Raw genomic sequence first — 24837 nt, forward strand, 5'->3', positions numbered from 1 at the left:
CGAGGGAAAAGAACAATTGAAAGAACAATGGAACAATGGAAAGAAACAGCAAGAAGAATGATAGGACAGCAGAATAGTAATAGGAGAACATTCTATAAAAAAAATATATATATATATATTATGAGTAATGGTATACATTGCGCCTGCATGAGTGGGAAAATGTGGGATATAAGTAACAAACAAATAAAGAAATAAATGTGGTAAATCTATTAACAGTGTGTGGACTTCATATGCTTTGATCTTTTCTATAAATTTTATCAAAGAGATGAGTCTTCAATAATTAGCGGAAGTTGGTTAGTTCGTAAGTCATTTTCAGGTTGCGTGGTAGTGTATTCCAGAATTGTGTGCTCATGTAAGTAAAGGTTGATGCATGTAGTGTTTTGTATTTTATTCCTTTGCAATTAGGGAAGTGGAGGTTGAGGAAAGTACGGGATGATCTTTTAGCGTTTCTGGGTGGTAGGTCTATTAAGTCAGACATGTAGGCTGGGGCTTCACAGTGAATGATTTTGTGGACTAATGTGCATACCTTAAAAGTAATGCGTTCTTTGAGTGGGAGCCAGTGCAGTTTCTCTCGTAAGGGTTTAGCACTCTCGTATTTTGGTTTTCCGAAGATGAGTCTGGCTGCTGTATTCTGGGCTGTTTGAAGTTTTCTCAGTATTTGCTCTTTGCATCCTGCGTATAGTGAGTTGCAGTAGTCCAGATGGCTGAGTACAAGTGATTGCACTAGGCTGCGAAAGACGGATCTTGGGAAGAGTGGTTTTATTCTTTTCAGTTGCCACATGCAGTAGAACATCTTTTTAGTTGTATTGTTTGCATGAGTTTCGAGTGTTAGGTGGCGGTCAATAGTGACTCCAAGGATTTTTAAGGTTCCTGAGATCGGAAGGTTTAGGTTTGGTGTGTTTATAGCGGTAAATTCATTCGTGTTGTATTGGGAGGTGAGTATTAGGCATTGAGTTTTTTCTGCATTTAGTTTCAGTCGAAAGGCATCTGCCCAGGTGTTCATGATGTGTAGACTTTGGTTGATTTCATTGAAGATTTCTTTGATGTCATGTTTGAAAGGGATGTATATTGTTACATCATCAGCGTATATGTATGGGTTAAGGTTATGGTTTGATAGGAGTTTTGCCAAGGGGATCATCATTAGGCTGAAAATTGTTGGTGAAAGAGGTGATCCTTGTGGGTGGGGGGGGGGGGGGGGGGAGGGAAAATGGTAGTGAAGTGTGGTTGGACCTTAGGTGGCTCACACATATAGATATAAATAACTATGATAACCAAGACTGAATAGATAGGGATGGGCTGGAGTGTTAAATTTTAGCTTCTGAACTTAGTACAAGAAGAGTGCTGGGCAGACTTCTAGGGTCTGTGCCCTGAGAATAGCAAGGACAAATCAAACTCGGGTATAAAGTATCACATACCATGAAAAATGAGTTTATATTGTTGGACAGACTGGATGGACCGTATCTGCCGTCATTTACTATGTTACCTGTAGAAAGTGTTCTCCACAGAGAGAGAGATACAAGTCCTCCTACTCTCAAGCTCAGAAAAGATATGTAAGTTTTAGAGAGTCCCTACTTTGCATGTGCATGACTTTCCATCACATACTATTACACGAGACCTCCTCAGTCAATGGTTGGAGGTTGGGCCAACAATTTATGTTAAAACTTAGCTTCCATCCCCCATCCTACTAGAAGGTTCTCCAGCACAAATACTAGAACTCCGGTTAAGTTATTCTGGAGGCAGACAGAACCCTATTCTGGGCTTTGGCCAAAAGGATGGTTGTAAGCTTTTGGGATTGCTGCTCTCTGGGATGAGAGCGAGATCATGGTGTCGAGGACAAATCTTTCATCTTGTTTGTGCAGAAAATTGGTTGATGCCTGCTTGTGGTAGCTTCTACTGACAACTGGCATCAAGGACAGCGATGTATTCTCAACACTGATTCATTCCCAAGGAAGCAGTGTAGCTCCTTGTTTCCTTGAGATTAATGCCAATGTTGATGGATTAGACTTCAAAGCCACCAAGAGGAGGAACGTCACAGTACAACCACAAAAGGTAAAGAAAACACTTATGTAAAGGGAATTAAAGGGCAGCAACACAGACCTTATTTACCTTTGAACAAGGATTCCTCTCCTGAGCTTAAGAAAGACCAATGCAATCATTAGGTTTGGCTACAATGCAGGCTATACAACTACAAATGAGGGAAATGTTTTTTTTAAAAAACTGTTAAGCATCCTGCTAGTCCAATAACATATATTCACTTAATCAAGAAAAGGGTATAAAAAAAGACTTATAAATAAATAAATGTCTCTTAGACCCTTTATACCCCAAGATAAAATTATATGTGAGAGATTCCAGCCATATTACAAGTATTAACCTAATGGTGACACTTTGGATTTACTCATCATCATTAGAAAGTTTATATAATGTCTTCAAATTTAAGGGTCCCCACTCATTTTTAAAAACTGATTTAACATCCTTAGCATTCAATGAAAAGTTATTTTTGTTTTCAAGGGCAATTTTTCCAACAAATTAAGGGAAATGCGATGGGTGCCACTATGGCACCCTATTGTTAATTTGTATTTTGCCAGTTTTGGAGAAGAAAGAATATAGATGATGCTCTTAAGGAGGAAGTGTGCTTCATTTTTGAACATGACCCAGTCACTCCATTCAGGACTTAACCAAGAGAAGGATCTCAGACCCTTTTTTTAATATTTAATTTTGAACTGCATTTTATAAATTCATAATGTTTTTCTTTATTTTCATTTGATTCAGAACATATACACAGTAACGGTGGTCTGTATCCACCCAATTCCCTTATTTGAAGAGAAGCCCTATTAGGTATTTTTATTAGGTCTTCAATGAGGTTTTTTTTTTTATGCAGATTGTTTGTTTCATGTGCTTTTCATGGAAATTTCATTCCTGCTTTTTAATACTGTGGTCCTGGTTCTTCATAGCAATCTTTATGCCTAATGTTTGTACCTCCTTGAAGAAATGTGAGAAACATATTTCCTGTTATGAAGAATACGTAAGAATATGAACAAATGTTTTGAAAATCTACATTGTGTTTATTAATCCTCAGTTCTTTAAAAGACGTGCTTTTGAAGTCTTCTTCAGTCTGTTTTTTTTTCAGGTGACATCATTAGAGACTCTGCTAAAGTTAGCGGCCCATGCATGATGACCCAGTCTTTACTTTGGTACGGCAGTTTTCCTGCAGAGAGGCTAAGGAAAGATTCTGGAGTGCAACGTTTCAAATGTTCAAATTTTTAGAACATTCTAGGCCACATGTTAACATTGGAAAGGATAAACTTTTTATGTTAGAGATTGTTTCTGTTCAATAAAGGCACTAATTTTTATTTTTAATCACTCGTGACTCTAATGTATTCTATTTAAGGAACACACCTCAATGCATCAGAATTAAGTCAATTTGGATTTGCATATCTTTTAAGGAGTGACCTAATGGTTAGTGCAGTGGGCTTTGATCCTGGCAACCTGGGTTCAATTCCCACTGCAGCTTCTTCTGACTTTGGGCAAGTCACTTAACCCTCCATACAACATTCTTCAGGCATGTCATCTTAAGGAATGTAATCAAGCCAAAGAGAAGGACTCAATGGTGCAACAGAAACTGTATAACAAAGAAAAAGCACACAGGACTCAGGATGGAAAGAGGCCCTCAATAAAGATCACTTTCTGTACCGATTCCTGAGGCTTACATGTTTTTTCTTTGTTATGTATCTCAAGGAATCTGGGATTCACATTTTTGTGTGTTTAGAGCAGTTCTTCATGAAATGGGCACATAAGGGAACATACATTTTACATCTATCTATATACACACACACACACACACACATTTAGTACTGTAGGGTTTGGTTTATATAATTATTTTTTATGCCTAATATTCCTACCCATTAGGACAAGATATGGGAGACCCTTGCCTGAACATACTATTTTCATAACATTTTTGTGGCCCTTTTTTTAATGGTCTGTATTTTAGAAATTGATGTCATTAAAACTCAAAAGCAAGAGTGGATGTGTGGTGCTTCTTTCTTGCTTTTGTTCAATGGCTATCAAACCACATGGCTTAGGTACATTTTAATTGTGGTCCATTAAGGTACAGTGTTTTGAAGCCTTAGACAAGATGCTTGATTATTTTACATGTTGTGCCTTAATGTGCTGTTTTAATGTGTGTATTTCTGATACTGTATGTAAATGCTATTACTAGGATTTAATTTGCCTATCTTTAAATTTACCTCATTGACTGTACCTCATGCATATATTTGGTCATTTTACTATTGATATGCTGTCAACACAATTGTAAGTTGTTTATGTGAAGCTATGCCTGATGTACACTGCCTTGGGGGGATCTTTTCATAAAGGGCAGTCAATAATTCCAAACTGCTTTAAATGGATATTCCAGGAAGGTGTTACGTCCATCTTATAGGCTCCATGGAAAAAGAAAAATCAAGAGGTCCCACGTGATGGCCAAAAGCAAGACGTCATGCAGATGTGTGGTAGTGACTTTCAAAACCTCTCTCATGCTGATTTTACTGGAAGACAACTGCCCAGTCAGGAGGGCTTACTATCCTACTTGTCCTTGGAGAACAGGTCTTATGAGGCCCATAGCTGGAATAGGTACACGAGTCCCTGGGATAATGCGTTTTTGGGCTCTACATGACATAAGTACTGTACTCCCTGGGATAAGGGTTAATGGACCCTGATTTGGATAGGTAGAGTTCACAGTTCAAATGCATTTAATACACCAGAAAATCATGACATCTAAGTGGTTTACAATATAAAAACATATAGAGAAATTGAGGAAATTAAAGAGAAAGAAAAAGGTGGGATGGCCTAGGTTACGACATTATGTAAAATGTAAATTATATTAGAAATTAAGTTAAAAAGTCAACTTTAACATTTACACAATAATTAACTATATATTACTAACTACAACTAAGACATTTAAGGGAGGGAGGGAGTGAAAAGAAAGACACAGAAAGTGCACATCGCTGTAGTAGGGCAGGCCTGATGCAAGAGGATGCATGAATGGGCAATCAAATCAATGATGGGGAAACCGCCAGAAAGGCATGCTCAAATAGATGCATTTTCAGGAGAGATTTAAATTTTGATGGTGAGGCCACAGTGCCTTAATTCTGAAGTGCATTCCAGAAGTCAGCAGGATGAGTTATTTGGCTCTCGTTTGGGTAGCTACAGGTTAATTGCATCCTTGGGCTCATGGAGGAGTAGGTACAACAATCCCTGGGATAATGTTATTGTTAGGACAAAATGGCTCTTCCAGGCAAAAATTGATTTCAGTAGCTCCTTCCCTTCAGGGCCCGTGTGCTTCCACCCAGTGGGATTGTGTTCCAAGTGATGTTATGCTTTCCCATCTCTTGCAACAGTCCTACTTAGAGCAATGTGTTATTAGGCTCTAGGTGAGGGTAGGTACAGGTGGATCCTTGAAAGAACAGGATAGGTGTAAGGCTCTGTGTGTGGAAAGTGTAGACATAAGATATGGAAAAGCAAGTTTACTACTCACAAAAAACCCACACGAGGCCTTGACTGTTGGAGCTTCTGGAAACTTCAAAGAGATAACACCTGGAGTAGAGAAATATAAAAACGTGAAACTTTCAGGAAACTAAATTTAATGCCCTCCCTGAAAACTCAGTAGAGGATATGCTCAACATTCCAAATATTGCCAATGAGCCAACAGGCTCATGAGACAGAGAGACAACAATCTACCAGGGCAATAAAGTCCAGGACTTATCCACAGAATCATATGTATATACAAACTTCTTGAAAGTTCAGTAAATCTTCTTTGAGGTTTGCAAGTTATATGTTCTTAGGAATTTGGCTGAAATGACCATCACATGGGCTGGCCTCATAAATATATATATATTTTTTATATATTTATTTCTGGAACAATCGATTGACAATACATCTGAAAGAGCTACATTATTGGTTTCCTTTGTATTCAAACAGGATCTTAATAATATCTTGAGACTTTAAGCACTAAAGATCTGTTTGGGGGTGAAAAAATCTGGATCTATCCAGACGTTACCAGAGTTACCCAAGAGAGGAGAAAGATCTTCTTAGAAATGAAACAACAAGTGCTTGATCTTGGAGCCATGTTTTTCTAGCTTACTCATGTAAATGCATGATAAGACTTGGAGACTCAAAGTACATATTTTATGTGCCAGAACAATTAAAAGTTTTTCTAGCTTTGAAAAGACTTAAGTAATATTAGATAATGTTAGAGTCTCTATTCACTGCCTTGATTTAAATTTGCTGTTTTTTTCCTGTTTTACTCCTTTATTTCATAATCACCCCCCCCCCCCCCCACAAATGTGGTCTAAGAAAGTTAATGTTTTAATTTCCTATTTTTTTTCTTTGTAAAATTCTTCATTAATAATACACTATACTGTGTTTCTGTATACAAGTGTTTGACTTGTAATAACATATGAAAATTATTATAAATAAATATATTAAAAAATATATTTTAATGGAACTTGTCATAGGTTCTAGGGGAGACAGAGCATTGAGGGACAAGATTGAGATCTGCTAATAGGTCTGATTTTACCAGAGAAGGGACAGAGGCCTAGTTATTTTCTCACATTAGATCACAGAATAAAGTCATTGTCACCCTGTTTCTGCAGTTGTTCCATGTTATACTCACCACACTGAAAGACAGCTTTGATGTCCAAACTACTACACAAAAACAAGTCCGGCTTCCTTTTCAGAGCCTGCAAAGTACAGACACAAGTTAAAGTCTGCTTCCACAGAGCCAGGCAGCAAAGCTTCCCTGCAAAGACTCCACTCAAGCCCTTGGCAGTGTGGGCTATTTCACTGAATGTTAGCATCAGGCCCCCAATAGACAATCCCAACTTTCAAGAGGCCTTGAGCTTCCAGAAAAATCACAGGAAATAAGGAAGAGTTTGCAAGGAAACTACCATGAGTAGGACTGATGTGCTTTTATTCCTGGATCCCTTTTTCCAGCACAGGATGGAAAGAGACAGTATATGCAATTAGGAGCTCAGAATATTGTTCCCAGCAGACCAACATCAGGCTCATTCTTACTCTTACACTCAATGTGTGCAGCTCTAAACCTTGAAAAGAGAAGGGTCTGTCTGCATTAAGTGTTACTGTTAGATTCCCATCCTTAAGAAACTGATTAGAACCTTTATCTGCACACCATCAATCACTGGCAGCTCATCACATTTCAGATTTCTAACTTGCCCTTTTTCAAAACAGGAGCCCTGTGGCCTCAGGACCTGAAGAGGAACCCAGGGTAAGATGCTCTCATGCACTCTTCCTGGAAATCACTTCCTAGTACATGTTATTAGTGGAGAAGAGACATCATGGTACCAAAGGCAGACGGGTACCCAAACACACTCTTTTCAGTACCATGTGCACATGCAGGAAAAGGAAACAGCAGAAAAAGTGAGGAGAGGCAATCAATCAACCAAACATTTTTAGAACATGTTGCAATTGAAACTCCAGCTTTTCTTTTCCCCGGTGTGGGGTGACAGTGAGGCACGAGCAGCAGTGAATGAAATGCATTTTCTTCAGGAGCTGCCTGTGCCCCTCTTTCCCTGCTCCACCTGAATACTTCTTTTTATTGACAGAAGGCAAACTGAGCCTCCATAGGAATCTGGGCTGATTTGTAAAACAAATCTCTGTTTCACTATCAAGCTCTTGAGATGGGAGAAGGCGAAAAGCTACAGAAAGTAAACCCCTCTGCTTTTAAAGACCTCTACCTGGTAGATAAAAATTTCCCAAAGTACTACAAGTAAAGAGGGAGTTAGAAAAGGAAAAATATTTTATCCTGAGGGTTATTCTCATTTTTGCAACTAGGATCATGCTTGCTCAGATGCTTCCAGAGAAGCCACGCTCTTCCCTTCCAAAAGTGGCGTTTTCAGCTGTATTCACGTACCTCTCTTTTGAGAAACTACTACATGCAGACAGTACTTTGCCTCTATTACCATCTTTTGCATATTTACAACTTGAAACAGGAGAAAAAAAGTACAACACAGATTGCAATAATCCCATGAAATAACACTCTCTGAATCATACTGCATCAAAGCTCTAAGTGTGCAGCACTGAGCAAAAGAAACACTACTAGCTACACGCAGTAACGGCAGAAAAGCAAATCTCTCCACACGCTCTCATGATGTCCCAAAGAAACAGAGGAAGACAGTACAAAAAAAGCAGCCAGGCCCAGGGGTGCCACAAGTCACACATCCCTTCCCTGTCACATCAGTCACTTACCTGTCCAGTGGGTGTCAATGTGGAGCATCTTCTCCAGAGTTCTGGAGAAGCTTAGAAGGCTTTTCTGAATATTTGTAGGACTTCCCACAAAGGTCTCCTCAAACCAATTTAGTAGCTCTAGAAGGGGGGATGGGGAAGGAAGAGTGTGTATGGCGGATTGCCTGCAACGGATAAACTTACGCTTTCTCTGAGGAAAAGCAGGACTCATGAGCTACACAGTTGGAATTCCATAGCTGAAAGTGGCTTTCCAACAAAAGAAAACACACACAATGAATGAGCCACTAATGGCTCAACATATTTAAGGTCTCTCTCTCTCTTTTTTTTTAAGAAAGCCCAAAATAAAAACGGGCGGTAGGTAGAATGGAGTCAAGTTCTGCCCCTAGACAACATGTTGGAAGTGTCCAGACAACAGTGGGATTTTAATACGTATACTGTAAATTTACTCAGCGAAAGCCACTCTCATAGGGGCCAGGGATGCTGCCATGATTCAAACGTTTTAAACCTTGGCATGTCCTTCTAGACCAGTGCTTATCAATCTTTTTGTGGCTGTAACCCCCATGAGTGTAGTCAAATAAAATTGGGTACCGGTACCGGAGACCTCACCTCGGGAAAAGGGCCAGCCGTCGCCTCACCCGATGGTACCGGTGGCGCAAGCACCCCCCGGTACCGGAGGAGAAGGGCGCAACAGCTCTCCCAGAATCTCTGGAAGAACGGCCCGGAGACTCTCGTGCAGAGCGGCTGTGGAGAAAGACTGAGAAGCCGATGCAGGCATTGAGGTCAGAGTCTGTTCCGGGCGTGGAGGCGGTTCCGGGCTGTCCAAGGGGGAGCGCATCGACACCTCCTGAATAGAGGGTGAGCGGTCCTCCCGGTGCTGATGCCTACTGGGTGCCAACTCCCTCGGCGACCCAGAGCTCTCGGTGCTGAGACGGGAAGGAGACCGGTGCCGATGCTTCTTTGACTTCTTCAAACGAAGCATGTCACCAGAGCTTCCCGGTACCGACGAGGAGGACGTAGAATCCAGCCGTCGATTCCTCGAGGCCGAGGCCGAAGAAGGTCGATCTCGGGGGGGGCTGTACCGCAGGAGCCCTCAGGGCAGGAGGAGACCCACCCGAAGGCTCACCGCCACCAGCAAGGGAATGGACAGCCCTCATCTGCACTCCAGACGAAGCACCACCGTCCGACATCAGCAACAGCGGAGGTCCCGGTACCACCGACTTCGACGCAGCCTTTCGATGTCTCGGTACCGACGATGCAGGAGGTAGAATCCTCGATGCAGTCGATGCCGATGCAGAGGCCGAAGACTTCGATGCTGTCAACGTCGATGCACTCGACGAGCCCCGTGCTGTTGTCGTCGAAGAGCCTGAGAACAGGACGTTCCACTGGGCCAATCTCGTTACCTGAGTCCTCTTTTTAAGAAGAGCACAAAGACTGCAGGCCTGCGGGCGGTGCCCAGCCCCCAGACACTGAAGACACGAAGCGTGCCTATCAGTGAGCGAGATTACCCGGGCGCAGTGGGTGCACTTCTTGAAGCTGCTGGAAGACTTCGATGACATGGGCAGAAAAAGCACGCCGGCAAAATCAAAATTCGCGATGATGACGAAAGGCAACAAAACGAAGGGAGAAAAAAACCCGTACCGAGGCCAAATAGGCCAGTCCCGAAAGCAAAAGGAAACTTACGCGGGGAAAAAGCTGGAAACACGGGAAAGGGGTAAAGCCCGGATCGGTCTCTTTTTTTTTTTTTTTTTTTAAAGCGAAAATCGCTTGTCCTCGGAGAATTCTAGATATAAGCAAAAGAGATGACAAAAACCGAAGCATCCTGCTGTACAAAGTCGCAGACACTTATCCTAAATGACTCATGGTGGTTACTGCTGAAAGAGGAATTATGCAATCAAAACTCTTTGCTTTCTAACTTTATTGAATATTCTTTCATGATTAAGTTTAGTCTGTTTAGATCAATAACACACAACTCCTACTTTAAAGGCTTTTCAAATTGTATTTTTCAGACAGGAGATGGTGTGAAGACTTTGATAAGGCATTGTAAGCACACATGTACACATGCTCTGAGGTAGGTAGATAGGGTGTGGTGTGTATAGGCCAAGTTCATCTTGGAATCCAGCTGGGAAGTGTAACTTTGGACTTTAGGTTAAGTTAGGATCCACTGTGTTAAGCATAAGAACATGTGTTGCCATACTGGCACAGACCGAAGGTCCATCAAGTCCAGTATCTTGTTTCCAACAGTGGAAGATCCAGGTCTAAACCTGCCCCAGCTACCTAATACGATCTGCCCCCCACCGCTTCATAATAGATCTTACATCCCACTTAAACTTCATGCTTCAACAGGGTATCTACCCTAAAGAAAAAGGCAACATCCTGCTCACCCCAATACCAAAAGACACCAAGAAAAAACAAATGACATTACCAACTACCGCCCAGTAGCATCTATCCCATTAGTAGTCAAACTAATGGAAGGACTGGTGACCAAACAACTCAATGACTAGATAAACAAATTCACTATACTACATGAGTCACAATCAGGGTTTCAACCCCTACAAAGCACCAAAACAGTACTACTCACTCTCCTAAACAAATTCAAGCAGGAATTAGCAATAGGTAAGAGCATTCTCCTCCTCCAATTTGACATCAAGTGCATTTTCGACATGGTTAACCATAACATACTGCTAAGACTCCTAGAATACTTTGGAATCAGTGATGGCACTCTCAATTGGATTAAGGGTTTCCTAACTACAAGAACATATCAAGTGAAACAAAAAACAAACATATCGTCACCATGGAAACCAGGCTGAGCAGTACCGCAAGGATCAATCCTATCACCGATCCTTTGCAACCTCATGATGACTCCACTAGCCAAGACCTTAACCCATTTATCTACGCTGATGACGTCACATTATACATCCCCTTCAAACATGATCTGGTGGAAATCACCAATGAAATCAAGTTTAAACATCATGAACTCATGGGCAAATGCATTCCAACTAAAACTCAATACTGAAAAAACACACAGTCTCATCATCTCATCTAAATACAATACATAAAAACAAACAAACAAACCTACAAACATTAACACCCTAGGATACACCCTCCCTATCTCAGTCTGAAAATTCTCAGAGTAACAATTGACTGTAACCTATCACTAGAGACCCAAGCGAAATCCACCATAAAGAAAATGTTTTTCTCAATGTGGAAACTCAAACACGTGAAACCATTCTTCTCGAGCGAAATATTTCGTAACATGGTACAGTCAATGGTACTAAGCCACGCAGATTACTGTAATGGAATCTATGGGATGCAAGGATCAAATCATAAAGAAACTTCAAACCACCCAAAACATAGAAGCCAGGCTTGTATTTGGAAAAACACTTTTTGACAGCGCCAAGCCACTCCGAGAAAAACTGCATTGGCTACCAATCAAAGAACGTATCACTTTCAAAAACTGCACAACTGTCCATAAAATTATCGACGGCAAGGCACCGGGATACATGACAGACCTTATCAACCTGCCAACCAGAAACACCGCAAAATATGCACGATCATACCTAAACCTCCACTACCCAAGCAGCAAATTACTCAAATACAAATCCACCTATGCAACCAGCTTTTCTTACCTAAGCGCACAACTATGGAACGCATTACCAAAAGCAGTAAAAACTACGCTAGACCACCTAAATTTTTGGAAAGCACTAAAGACAGACCTGTTCAGAAGAGCATACCCCACCGACCCAACATAAAAATACCTGGACATTTGCGACACAATGTAACCAAAGACCGTAACGGACATTACCTGACTCTTCGGGACACGCTACAGAGATACAATTCCTTGATGAAATCAAGGACAGCTTTATGGAGCAACTGGTGCAGGAGCCGACGAGAGAAGGAAAAATTCTAGACTTGGTCCTTAGTGGAGCGCATGATCTGGTGAGGGACGTTATGGTACTGGGGCCGCTTGATAACAGTGACCATAATATGATCAGTTTTGACATCGACCTTGAAGTAACTGTACACAGAAAGTCAAATACGTTAGCGTTTAACTTTAAAAAAGGAGACTATGATAAAATGAGAAGAACGGTAAAAAAAAAACTTAGGGGGGCAACTGAGAGAGTAAAAACTGTACAACAGGCGTGGACGCTGTTCAAAAATACCATCCTGGAGGCCTAGGCCATACATATTCCGCAAATTAGAAAAGAAAGACGGAAGTCCAAAAGACACCCGGCCTGGTTGAAAAGTGAGGTGAAGGAAGCTATTAGGGCTAAAAGAAACGCCTTCAGAAAATGGAAGAAGGAACCGTCTGAAAATAACAAGAAACAGCATAAGGAGTGTCAAAGCAAATGCAAGGCGCAGATTAAGAAGGCCAAGAGGGAGTATGAAAAAAAGATAGCATTAGAGGCAAAAAAACATAGTAAAAAATTTTTTCGGTATATTAAAAGCAGGAAGCCGGCAAAAGAATCGGTTGGGCCGCTGGATGACCGAGGGGTAAAAGGGGCGATCAAGGAAGACAAAGACGTAGCGGAGAGACTGAATGAATTCTTTGCTTCGGTCTTCACCGAGGAAGATTTGGGTGGGATACCAGTGTCGGAAATGGTATTTCAAGCGGACGAGTCGGAGAAACTTACTGACTTCACGGTAAACCTGGAGGACGTAATGGGGCAGTTCGGCAAACTGAAGAGTAGCAAATCTCCTGGACCAGATGGTATTCATCCTAGAGTACTGATAGAACTGAAAAACGAGCTTGCGGAGCTACTGCTAGTGATATGCAACTTATCCTTAAAATCGAGCGTGGTACCGGAAGATTGGAGGGTGGCCAATGTAACGCCCATTTTTAAAAAAGGCTCCAGGGGAGATCCGGGAAATTATAGACCGGTGAGTCTGACGTCGGTGCCTGGGAAAATGGTAGAGGCTATTATTAAAAACAAAATTACAGAGCACATCCGAGGACATGGATTACTGAGACCAAGTCAGCATGGCTTTTGTGTGGGGAAATCTTGCCTGACCAATTTACTTCAATTCTTTGAAGGAGTGAACAAACATGTGGACAAAGGGGAGTCGGTTGATATTGTGTATCTGGATTTTCAAAAGGCGTTTGACAAGGTACCTCATGAAAGGCTACAGAGGAAATTGGAGGGTCATGGGATAGGAGGAAATGTCCTATTGTGGATTAAAAACTGGTTGAAGGATAGGAAACAGAGAGTGGGGTTAAATGGGCAGTATTCACAATGGAGAAGGGTAGTTAGTGGGGTTCCTCAGGGGTCCGTGCTAGGACCGCTGCTTTTTAATATATTTATAAATGATTTAGAGATGGGAGTAACTAGTGAGGTAATTAAATTTGCTGATGACACAAAGTTATTCAAAGTCGTTAAATCACGACAGGATTGTGAAAAATTACAAGAGGACCTTACGAGACTGGGAGACTGGGCGGCTAAATGGCAGATGATGTTTAATGTGAGCAAGTACAAGGTGATGCATGTGGGAAAAAAGAACCCGAATTATAGCTACGTCATGCAAGGTTCCACGTTAGGAGTTACGGACCAAGAAAGGGATCTGGGTGTCGTCGTCGATAACACACTGAAACCTTCTGCTCAGTGTGCTGCTGCGGCTAAGAAAGCGAATAGAATGTTGGGTATTATTAGGAAAGGTATGGAAAACAGGTGTGAGGATGTTATAATGCCGTTGTATCGCTCCATGGTGCGACCGCACCTTGAGTATTGTGTTCAATTCTGGTCGCCGCATCTCAAGAAAGATATAGTAGAATTGGAAAAGGTGCAGCGAAGGGCGACTAAAATGATAGCGGGGATGGGACGACTTCCCTATGAAGAAAGACTAAGGAGGCTAGGGCTATACAGCTTGGAGAAGAGACGGCTGAGGGGAGACATGATAGAGGTATATAAAATAATGAGTGGAGTGGAACAGGTGGATGTGAAGCTTCTGTTCACGCTTTCCAAAAATACTAGGACTAGGGGGCACGCGATGAAACTACAGTGTAGTAAATTTAAAACAAATCAGAGAAAATGTTTCTTCACCCAACGTGTAATTAAACTCTGGAATTCGTTGCCGAAGAAAGCGGTGAAGGCGGTTAGCTTAGCAGAGTTTAAAAAGGGGTTGGACGGTTTCCTAAAGGACAAGTCCATAAACCGCTACTAAACGGACTTGGAAAAATCCAAAATTCCAGGAATAACATGTATAGAATGTTTGTACGTTTGGGAAGCTTGCCAGGTGCCCTTGGCCTGGATTGGCCACTATCGTGGACAGGATGCTGGGCTCGATGGACCCTTGGTCTTTTCCCAGTATGGCATTACTTATGTACTTTCCCTCCCTAAGTTCCCCCCAATTGTACCTACCATACATGTACCTCATTCTACCACAATATCACTTTGTATTCATTCATACCATGTATTTGTTCAGACCGGAATCAGCTAACGTCGTTAATGGTTATATGTAAGCCACATTGAGCCTGCAAAAAGGTGGGAAAATGTGGGATACAAATGTAACAAATAATAATAATACTATTCTTTCCTCTGCTCTGGATACACTCGCTCCTCCCATTTCCCGTTCTGTAAAACGTATCAAACCCCAGCCTTGGCTGACCTCTAGAATCCGTTACCTACGTTCCTGTGCCTGCTCTGCCGAACGCCTTTGGCTGAAATCTCGTGCCCATGCTGACTTCATACGTTTCAAATTTTTGCTGACCTCCTTCCAGTCTGCTCTTTTACTTGCCAAACAGGACTATTACATCCAGTTGACAAATTCTCTTGGCTCAAACCCTCGAAGTCTCTTTGCCACACTGAACTCTCTCCTCAAAGTGCCTTCAACTCCCCCTTCACTTTCCCCCCCAGACTCTGGCTGAGTACTTTCATGATAAGGTTCACAAGATTAAACTTGCATTCTCAACCAGGTCACCTCCACCTCTCCTTCCCTTAGTCCATTCTCTCAACCCTCCAACCCCTGCCTCCTTTTCTGAAATCACTGAAGAGGAAACTACACATCTTCTTTCCTCCTCGAAACTAACCACCTGTTCCTCTGATCCTATTCCCACCCATCTACTTAACACTATCTCACTTAACACTATCTCTTCTACTGTCATCCCTTTTATCTGTGGAGGAGTGGCCTAGAGGTTAGGGTGGTGGACTTTGGTCCTGGGGAACTGAGTTCAATTCCCACTTCAGGCACAGGCAGCTCCTTGTGACTCTGGCCAAGTCACTTAACCCTCCATTGCCTCATGTAAGCTGCATTGAGCCTGCCATGAGTGGGAAAAGTGCGGGGTACAAATGTAATAAAATAAATATCCTCAATCTTTCACTTTCCACTGCGACTGTTCCTGATGCCTTCACACCACTCCTTAAAAAAACCTTCATTGGACCCTACCTGTCCTTCCAACTATCACCCCATCTCCCTCCTCCCTTTCCTATCCAAGATACTTGAACGTGCTGTTCACCACCGTTGCCTTGACTTTCTTTCATCTCAAGCTATTCTTGATCCACTTCAATCTGGCTTTCGCCCACTTCATTCAACTGAAACAGCGCTTGCTAAAGTCTCCAAAGATCTGTTCCTGGCCAGATCCAAAGGTCTCTATTCTATCCTCATCCTTCTCGATCTATCTGCTGCTTTTGACACTGTTGATCACAGCCTACTCCTTGATACGCTGTCCTCACTTGGATTTCAGGGCTCTGCTCTTTCCTGGTTTTCTTCTTATCTCTCCCAGCGTACCTTTAGTGTATACTCTAGTGGATCCTCCTCTACTTCTATCCCACTGTCAGTTGGTGTACCTCAGGGATCTGTCCTGGGACCTCTTCTTTTCTCCATCTATACTTCTTCCCTTGGTACTCTGATCTCATCCCATGGTTTTCAGTATCATCTTTACTCTGATGACTCCCAGATCTACCTCTCCACACCAGAAATCTCAGCCAAAATCCAGGCCAAAGTATCAGCCTGCCTGTCTGACATTGCTGCCTGGATGTCTCAGCACCATCTGATACTAAACATGACCAAGACTGACCTTCTTATCTTTCCCCCTAAACCAACCTCTCCTCCTCCCCCAATCTCTATTTCTGTGGAAAACACTCTCATCCTTCCTGTCTCATCAGCTCGTAACCTTGGGGTCATCTTCGACTCCTCCCTCTCCTTCTCTGCAAATATTCAGCAGACTGCTAAAACCTGTCATTTCTTTCTCTATAATATCAGCAAAATTCACCCTTTCCTTTCTGAGTACACTACCAGAACCCTCATCCACACTCTTATCACCTCTCGCTTCGACTATTGCAACTTGCTTCTCCCAGGTCTCCCACTTAGCCACCTCTCTCTTCTTCAATCTGTTCAAAATTCTGCTGCACGACTAATATTCCGCCAGTGTAGTTATGCTCATATTAGCCCTCTCCTCAAGTCACTTCACTGGCTTCCTATCCGTTTCCGCATACAGTTCAAACTCCGCTTATTGACCTATAAGTGCATTCACTCTGCAGCTCCTCAGTACCTCTCCACTCTCATCTCGCCCTACATTCCTCCCCGGAACTCCGTTCACTGGGTAAATCTCTCTCTTATCTGCACCCTTCTCCACCGCTAATTCCAGACTCCATTCCTTTTATCTTGCTGCACCAAATGCCTGGAATAGACTTTCTGAGCCGGTACGTCAAGCTCCATCTCTGGCTGTCTTCAAATCTAAGCTAAAAACCCACCTTTTTGATGCTGCTTTTAACTCCTAACCCTTATTCACTTGTTCAGAACCCTTATTTTATCCTCACTTTAATATTCCCTTATCTCTTTTTTGTCCTGTTTGTCTGTCCTAATTAGATTGTAAGCTCTGTCGAGCAGGGACTGTCTCTTCATGTTCAGGTGTACAGCGCTGCGTACGTCTAGTAGCGCTATAGAAATGATGAGTAGTAGTAGTAGGAGGAGGAGTAGGGGAAAGGTGCCGATGCAAGCCAGAGAACTTTTTTTTCTAACTGTTGTCCTTCCTGTTAGTGTTTGAACCAATTACCATTCACACGCTGACAAAAGTAGGGGCTTTTATAATAAACTGGATATTACTGCTGCAATTTTAATGAAGTAGCAATCTGCATGCTCACTGACTACTGTATCTTGGCAGTAATGTTTTGTGGAAAGCTTGCCTTTAGAAAGCACAGCTTTTTTGCATCAGCCTTAGTTAATAGGCCTTCAACAAAAACAAACTATTACAAGTGCTCAGTTTGATACGAAACACTGCTGGCTAGGCAGACACTGGATGAAAACACAGAGATAGGGTTATTCCTGTTTTCAAACACATTAATTTGTTCCTTTTGTAACCTGCCCAAAATTGTAGATGGAGCGGGATATAAATCTAAATTTTAAACAATGATACCTTCCACACTTTGATCCTTTTTTTGTTCCTGACTCGCCTCTATTACTGTAACATTGTCTATGCTGACCTTCCACATACCACACTAAAGAAACTTCAAACCCTCCAGAACACAGCTATTCATCTCCTTTGCCATGCCCACTGAAACGATCGTATCGCTCACTCTCTGAAAGCTCACCATTGGTTACCAGTTGAACAACAGATAATCGGGTGTTCCTAGGTGGAAGCCCTTAAATATGAATGTAGCAACTTTGTCGATTATCTATCGGTCCCACAATCATGTACTCTCCTGTCAGACTTTTCCATTCTCTAAATGACCATTGCTTGGTTCTCCTTGGTCCCAAATCTGCTCAGCTCGAATCCACCAGCTGTCTTCTTTCTTGCACCTTTTGTCTGAAATGAGCTTCCTCTTTCTCTCTGTAACAATCTTTCTTTTAAGAAGTTTAAACTGAATTAAAAGCCTGGCTTTCTGGTACTTGATTGGGGTCCCAAGTAAGAGTCTGCTCCCCCCTTCCTATCAATATTGTAGTTCCTCTCCTTTTTCCTTTGTTTGTTTTAACCTAGCCTGTACACTGCTCTTCTCTGCCCACAAGTTACAGTGGTATAGTAAATTTATGTTTCAACGTTTTTATTGATGATGATTCAACAAAATTACACATTCAATATGCCCGTTCAATTTAGTCTTACTAACATCACAAACCAAGTGATCAACAGAAGAGCATAATAATCAATTAATCACCACAATTTTCTTACTTTCTCCCTCTTACTCCCCACTGACCCTCTGATTCTAAATGAAGACAATCTCTAGTAGTACTTCAAACTGGTGTTTTGCCACCACATTAGAGTTATTAAAGTGGTATAGTAAATTTAATAAAACTATAAATAAATAGGCTCTCAGTGGACAAATAAATTAAATAGAAAAGCGATCGTCTGACTTTTAAGGCTCTTCGCGGTATTGGTGCAGGATATCTAACAGACTTCACTCTTTGAACTCTCACTTACTTTATAGATTTAGTTCATATCTTTTCACTAGTAGTTCGAGTGAGTTACGTTCAGGTGCAGTAGGGTGCACATTTCTTAAGCACCAGATGTTGGAACTTTTAGATACATCAGGTTGTGGCTACAGAATACCTTAAACTTGAAAGCATCAGGACTTTGAAACCTTGTTACATTGAAACAGAGATAAATGTAGATAGATAAAGACCATATACATAGTAACATAGCAGATGACGGCAGAAAAAGATCTGCACGGTCCATCCAGTCTGCCCAACAAGATAACTCAAATGTGCTACTTTTTGTGTATACCCTACTTTGATTTGTACCTGAGCTCTTCAGGGCACAGACCGTATAAGTCTGCCCAGCACTATCCCCACCTCCCAACCACCAGCCCCTCCTCCCAACGACCGGCTCTGGCACAGACCGTATAAGTCTGCCCAGCACTATCCCCGCCTCCCAACCACCAGCCCCGCCTCCCACCACTGGCTCTGGCACAGACCGTATAAGTCTGCCCAGCACTATCCCTGCCTCCCACCACCAGCTCTGGCACAGACCGTATAAGTCTGCCCAGCACTATCCCTGCCTCCCAACCACCAGTCCCGCTTCCCACCACCGGCTCTGCCACAGACCGTATAAGTCTGCCCAGCACTATCCCCGCCTCCCAACCACCAGCCCCGCCTCCCGATCTCGACTAAGCTCCTGAGGATCCATTCCTTCTGCACAGGATTCCTTTATGCTTATCCCACGCATGTTTGAATTCAGTTACCGTTTTCATTTCCACCACCTCCCCCAGGAGGGCATTCCAAGCATCCACTACTCGCTCTGTGAAAAAATACTTCCTAACATTTTTCTTGAGTCTGCCCCCCTTCAATCTCATTTCATGTCCTCTCGTTCTACCACCTTCCCATCTCCGGAAAAGGTTCATTTGCGGATTAATACCTTTCAAATATTTGAACGTCTGAATCATATCACCCGTTTCTCCTTTCCTCCAGAGTATACATGTTTAGTTCAGCAAGTCTCTCCTCATACGTCTTGTAACGCAAATCCCATACCATTCTCGTAGCTTTTCTTTGCACCGCTTCAATTCTTTTTACATCCTTAACAAGATACGGCCTCCAAAACTGAACACAATACTCCAGGTGGGGCCTCACCAACGACTTGTACAGGGGCATCAACACTTCCTTTCTTCTGCTGGTCACACCTCTCTCTATACAGCCTAGCAACCTTCTCACTATGGCCACCGCCTTGTCACACTGTTTCGTCGCCTTCAGATCCTCGGATACTATCACCCCAAGATCCCTCTCCCCCTCAGTACATATCAGACTCTCACCACCTAACACATAAGTCTCTCGTGGGTTTCTACTCCCTAAGTGCATCACTTTGCATTTCTTCGCATTGAATTTTAATTGCCAAACCTTAGACCATTCTTCTAGCTTCTGCAGATCCTTTTTCATGTTTTCCACTCCCTCCCGGGTGTCCACTCTGTTACAGATCTTAGTATCATCTGCAAGTAGGCAAACTTTATCTTCTAACTCTTCGGCATTGTCACTCACAAATATATTGAAAAGAATCTGCCCCAGCACCGATCCCTGAGGCACTCCACTACTCACCTTTCCCTCCTCCGAGCGAATTCCATTCACTGCCACCCTCTGGCGTCTGTCCGTCAACCAGTTCCTAATCCAGTTCACCACTTCGGGTCCTATGGTCTATCTAGTCTGCCTATCCATGCCAACTACTCTCCCTAAGACTCCTTTATAGGCAGATGATCAAAAGCCCCATGCTGTTCAAAACAGCGCTCTAAAAATAGCGCTGGAACAGCGTGGGGCTTTACCATCCCTAAGATCAGAGATAATTGATAGCAAATTGAAGCACGCTATTCTCTCTGATCAATTGGGTAGAAGTGCGGGAGGATTTTATTTGACAGGTCTGGGCTGTCAAAAGCCCAGACCTGTCAAACATAGGGGCTGGAGGTCCATGGGACCACCAAACCCCAATTACCCACACCCCGAGCCGGACCGGCGCCAATGGAAGAGGTGGGAGGCCACCTCCCTCCTCCAACCGAAGATAGGGGATGGGGATGGGCCACTAGACCACCAGGTTGGGGGGGGGGGGGATTGACCTGTGGCCCACTGGGCCACCAAGGACATCTGAGGGGGGTTTAGGCAGACTGGAGACCCCACCAGATCTCCAGCCCCCATGAACCTGTGTTGGGGGGGTAAGGGGGACCGGAGGTCTGCCGGACCTCCAGCCCCCTGTTGCTGGGGGGGGGGGGGCTGCTGCTTTGGGGGGGGGGGGGGGGGGGAATGGGGGCCTGCTAGCATGCAAATGCATGCTGGACAGGGCTCACCATTCCTCCCCAATGGTCTGCAAACCCTAATGCCAGCTCTGAGCTTGCGTAGGGTTTGCTGCGGCCAGCGAGCCAATTGTTGGTGCGCTGGTCACTGATCATTGGGGATGAACAGGTTTACTAATACTACTACTATTTAACATTTCTATAGTGCTACAAGGCACACGCAGCGCTGTACACCATACACAAAAAAGACAAATCCCGCTCAAAGAGCTTACAATCTAAATAAGACAGGTAAACAGACCCATAGGATATTCACAATGAATATGCATCATGCGTTTGCATGCTACTTGCACTATTTTGCATGCATTTGCATGTTAGCTGCGTTCAGAGCCTGTGAGCACGTTGTTTCACACGCTCAGGGGCTCTGATCATGGGGCGGTAGCAAACGCAGGTGCTAGCATGGCGCTAACAGCCTCTAGCGTCTGAGTTTGCTTCTGATTATTGGGCCATTAGAGATCCTGTGTACTTGTCCCAAGTTCTCTTGAATTTAGATACTGTTTTCATCTCCACCACTTCCACCAGGAGGACATTCCATGAATTCACCACCCTTTCTGTGAAGAAGTATTTCCTCAAGTTACTTCAGAGTCTACCCCCTTTCAACTTCATCCATGCCTCCTCGTTTCAGAGCTTCCATTCAATTGAGTTTCGGCTCCTGCCTGTTTATGCCACATAGGTATTTGAATGCCTCTATCATATCTCCCCTCTCCCAAAGTATACATTTTGAGATTTTAAGTCTGTCCTCATACGATTTATGATGAAGACCATTGCCCTCTGGACCAACTCCATCCTGTTCAGATCTTTTTCTCCAGAACTGTACACAATATTCTAAATGAGGTCTCACTAGAAAATTATACAAAGGCACTATCACCTTTTTCCTACTGACCATTCCTCTCTAAGCACCCAAGCATCCTCCTGCCTTTTATATGTGATTGGCTACCTTAAGATCATCAGCTTTTTTGAGCACAATTAAGACTTGGTTGGCAGCAAATAAACTGAGGTTGAAATGTAGCCAAAATGCAGATTCTCTATCTAGTTTGGAAAATAATAGTATTCTGTCTAGTTTTTATTTTGAGGGCTTTGATATTCCAATATTGAAAGAAATTACTTACTTGGGCAATATTATTGATTCTTCATTGTCTTTTAAGTCGCATTTGAAGACCCTTGTGAGGAGGGTATTTTTTAAAATTGAGAGTGTTGCTGAATGCAATGAGCTTTAGATCCGTAGTTTTGGCTCTTGTTTTCTCTCTTTGATTACTATAATTCTCTGTTGATAGGGTTGCCATTTTCATCATTCTGTGTACTTCAAGTAGCACAAAATGTTACTGCTAGATTAATCTGTAATGTTCGTGGATTTCACCACATTACTCCGTCTAAATTATATTGGTTACCCAAACCAGAGTTCATTTTAACATTTTGTTGCTAGTTTTCAAAGTATTACATGATAAGACACTTGCATGTATGGCAAGTATGTTGAAAATTCATACTGCAATGCATAATTTGTGGTCTGCTAATAAGGGTCTGTTGGATGTACCATGTTTTAAGCAAATAAGATTAGATATTTTGGGGGGGAAATGTTTAGTTTCCGGACCAGCTCTTTGGAATACTCTGCCAGTTGCAATTCGCTCAATTCCTATATTGTTGATATTTCGAAAACATCTCAAACACATATTTTTCAAGTAGCCTTTTCAGACTAATATGGAAATGGTGAATATTTGTTTTACAGCACACATTTTGTAGTGCTTTCTGAGTATGTGAATTATAAAGTTACTAGTGAGAAATGCCCGTTTCGGATAAAAATGAAACTGGCACTAGCAAGGTAATCCCCCCCCCCCATCCTCCCTCCCTCCCAAGTTCCAGACCCCCCCCCTCCGTTCCTCCCTTCCGATTTCCACACCCCCCTCTCCCTCCCTCTGTCCCTCAGTCACTTGGTTGCGAGTTTGTGATTAAAGTTCGCAGCGCTCTCCCCGCTGCTGTCACTGAATGTGTGGGACTCCCCGCTGCTGTCACTGAATCTGTGGAACTCGTGTGTTGTGCCTTCCCCGCCCTCTACGTCATTGCGTTTTGACGCGAGGGCGGAGCTACACTGACTGCAGGCCAAACCGGATATCTCTGGCGCCTCAAGTTTCCGGCTTGAGGCTTCATTGGAATGTTGGAGGTCCCTTTTATATATATAGATATATAATTGTTTTGTATGTATTTTGGGAGAAACCTAGATTAGTAGATAGAACAGCACATAAGAATAAAATAAAGTCCCTGGCGTGCCTAAAATAGCCTTCTAGCTATTCCAGAAGCCCAGAGATGATGCTCCATGACACTGCCTTTGGAGGCTGACTAGTCCTGCCTGAGTATGGAAAATGGTGAAAACTGGCTTTTCAGAATCCATTATTTCAGAGCCATATTGGGCTCTCTGGGGAAGCTGTGACCTGCCAAGTTTTGGTCTATCACATATAGCAAGAGAAAAGAGATACAGTAAAGAGCAACAAGTTGCCATCTCTTGCAAACTATTACTTCACCCATATTAAACAATAATTAGATATTGGCAGAGTTTCTACTAAATGTAACCGTAGCATAGATAATAGCAGTGCAAGCTTTTATCATCCTCCCTTCTCCCTAAAGGAAGTCCTACTACAGAACAGATACAGCATGGGCTGAGCGGTGCATGCATCCCCCTAGCCACCCACCCTCACTACAGAACAGGCACAGCATTGAATGAGCAGTGCATGCATCCCCCTACCTCCCCTACAGAAAAGGTACAGCATGTGCTGAGCAGTGCAAGTATCCCTTACCTCCTACTACAGAACAGGTACAGCATGGGATGAGAAGTGCATGCATACCCCTACCTCTCCTACAGAAAAGGTACAGCATGGGCTGAGCATAAGTACATAAGTACATAAGTACATAAGTAGTGCCATACTGGGAAAGACCAAAGGTCCATCTAGCCCAGCATCCTGTCACCGACAGTGGCCAATCCAGGTCAAGGGCACCTGGCACGCTCCCCAAACGTAAAAACATTCCAGACAAGTTATACCTAAAAATGAGGAATTGTTCCAGTCCATTTAATAGCGGTCTATGGACTTGTCCTTTAGGAATCTATCTAACCCCTTTTTAAACTCCGTCAAGCTAACCGCCCGTACCACTTTCTCCGGCAATGAATTCCAGAGTCTAATTACACGTTGGGTGAAGAAAAATTTTCTCCGATTCGTTTTAAATTTACCACACTGTAGCTTCAACTCATGCCCTCTAGTCCTAGTATTTTTGGATAGCGTGAACAGTCGCTTCACATCCACCCGATCCATTCCACTCATTATTTTATACACTTCTATCATATCTCCCCTCAGCCGTCTCTTCTCCAAGCTGAAAAGCCCTAGCCTTCTCAGCCTCTCTTCATAGGAAAGTCGTCCCATCCCCACTATCATTTTCGTCGCCCTTCGCTGTACCTTTTCCAATTCTACTATATCTTTTTTGAGATACGGAGACCAGTACTGAACACAATACTCCAGGTGCGGTCGCACCATGGAGCGATACAACGGCATTATAACATCCGTACACCTGGACTCCATACCCTTCTTAATAACACCCAACATTCTATTCGCTTTCCTAGCCGCAGCAGCACACTGAGCAGAAGGTTTCAGCGTATCATCGACGACGACACCCAGATCCCTTTCTTGATCCGTAACTCCTAACGCGGAACCTTGCAAGACGTAGCTATAATTCGGGTTCCTCTTACCCACATGCATCCCCACAGGTAATGCATCCCCTACTGCCCCCCCCCCTCGAAAAGGTACAGCATGTGCTGAGCAGTGCAAGTATCCCTTACCTCCTACTACAGAACAGGTACAGCACGGGCCGCAGCAGTGCAAGCATCCCCCCCTCAAACTCCACTACAGAATAA

The 24837-nt window shown here is 43.1% G+C and overlaps 1 protein-coding gene across 1 annotated transcript in view; it reads right to left on the minus strand.

Moving 5' to 3' along the window:
- Nucleotides 1-24837, minus strand: part of IPO13 (importin 13) — a 151394-nt gene that overhangs the window by 13746 nt on the left and 112811 nt on the right. The window contains exons 16-17 of the mRNA XM_030205803.1: nucleotides 6668-6734; nucleotides 5531-5589 (exon numbers count right to left, since the gene is read on the minus strand). Coding sequence (XP_030061663.1) covers nucleotides 5531-5589; nucleotides 6668-6734 — 126 coding nt within the window. The remainder of the gene's footprint in view (nucleotides 1-5530; nucleotides 5590-6667; nucleotides 6735-24837) is intronic.

This window comes from Microcaecilia unicolor, chromosome 6 (genome assembly GCF_901765095.1).
Source record: "Microcaecilia unicolor chromosome 6, aMicUni1.1, whole genome shotgun sequence".
NCBI lineage: Eukaryota > Metazoa > Chordata > Amphibia > Gymnophiona > Siphonopidae > Microcaecilia > Microcaecilia unicolor.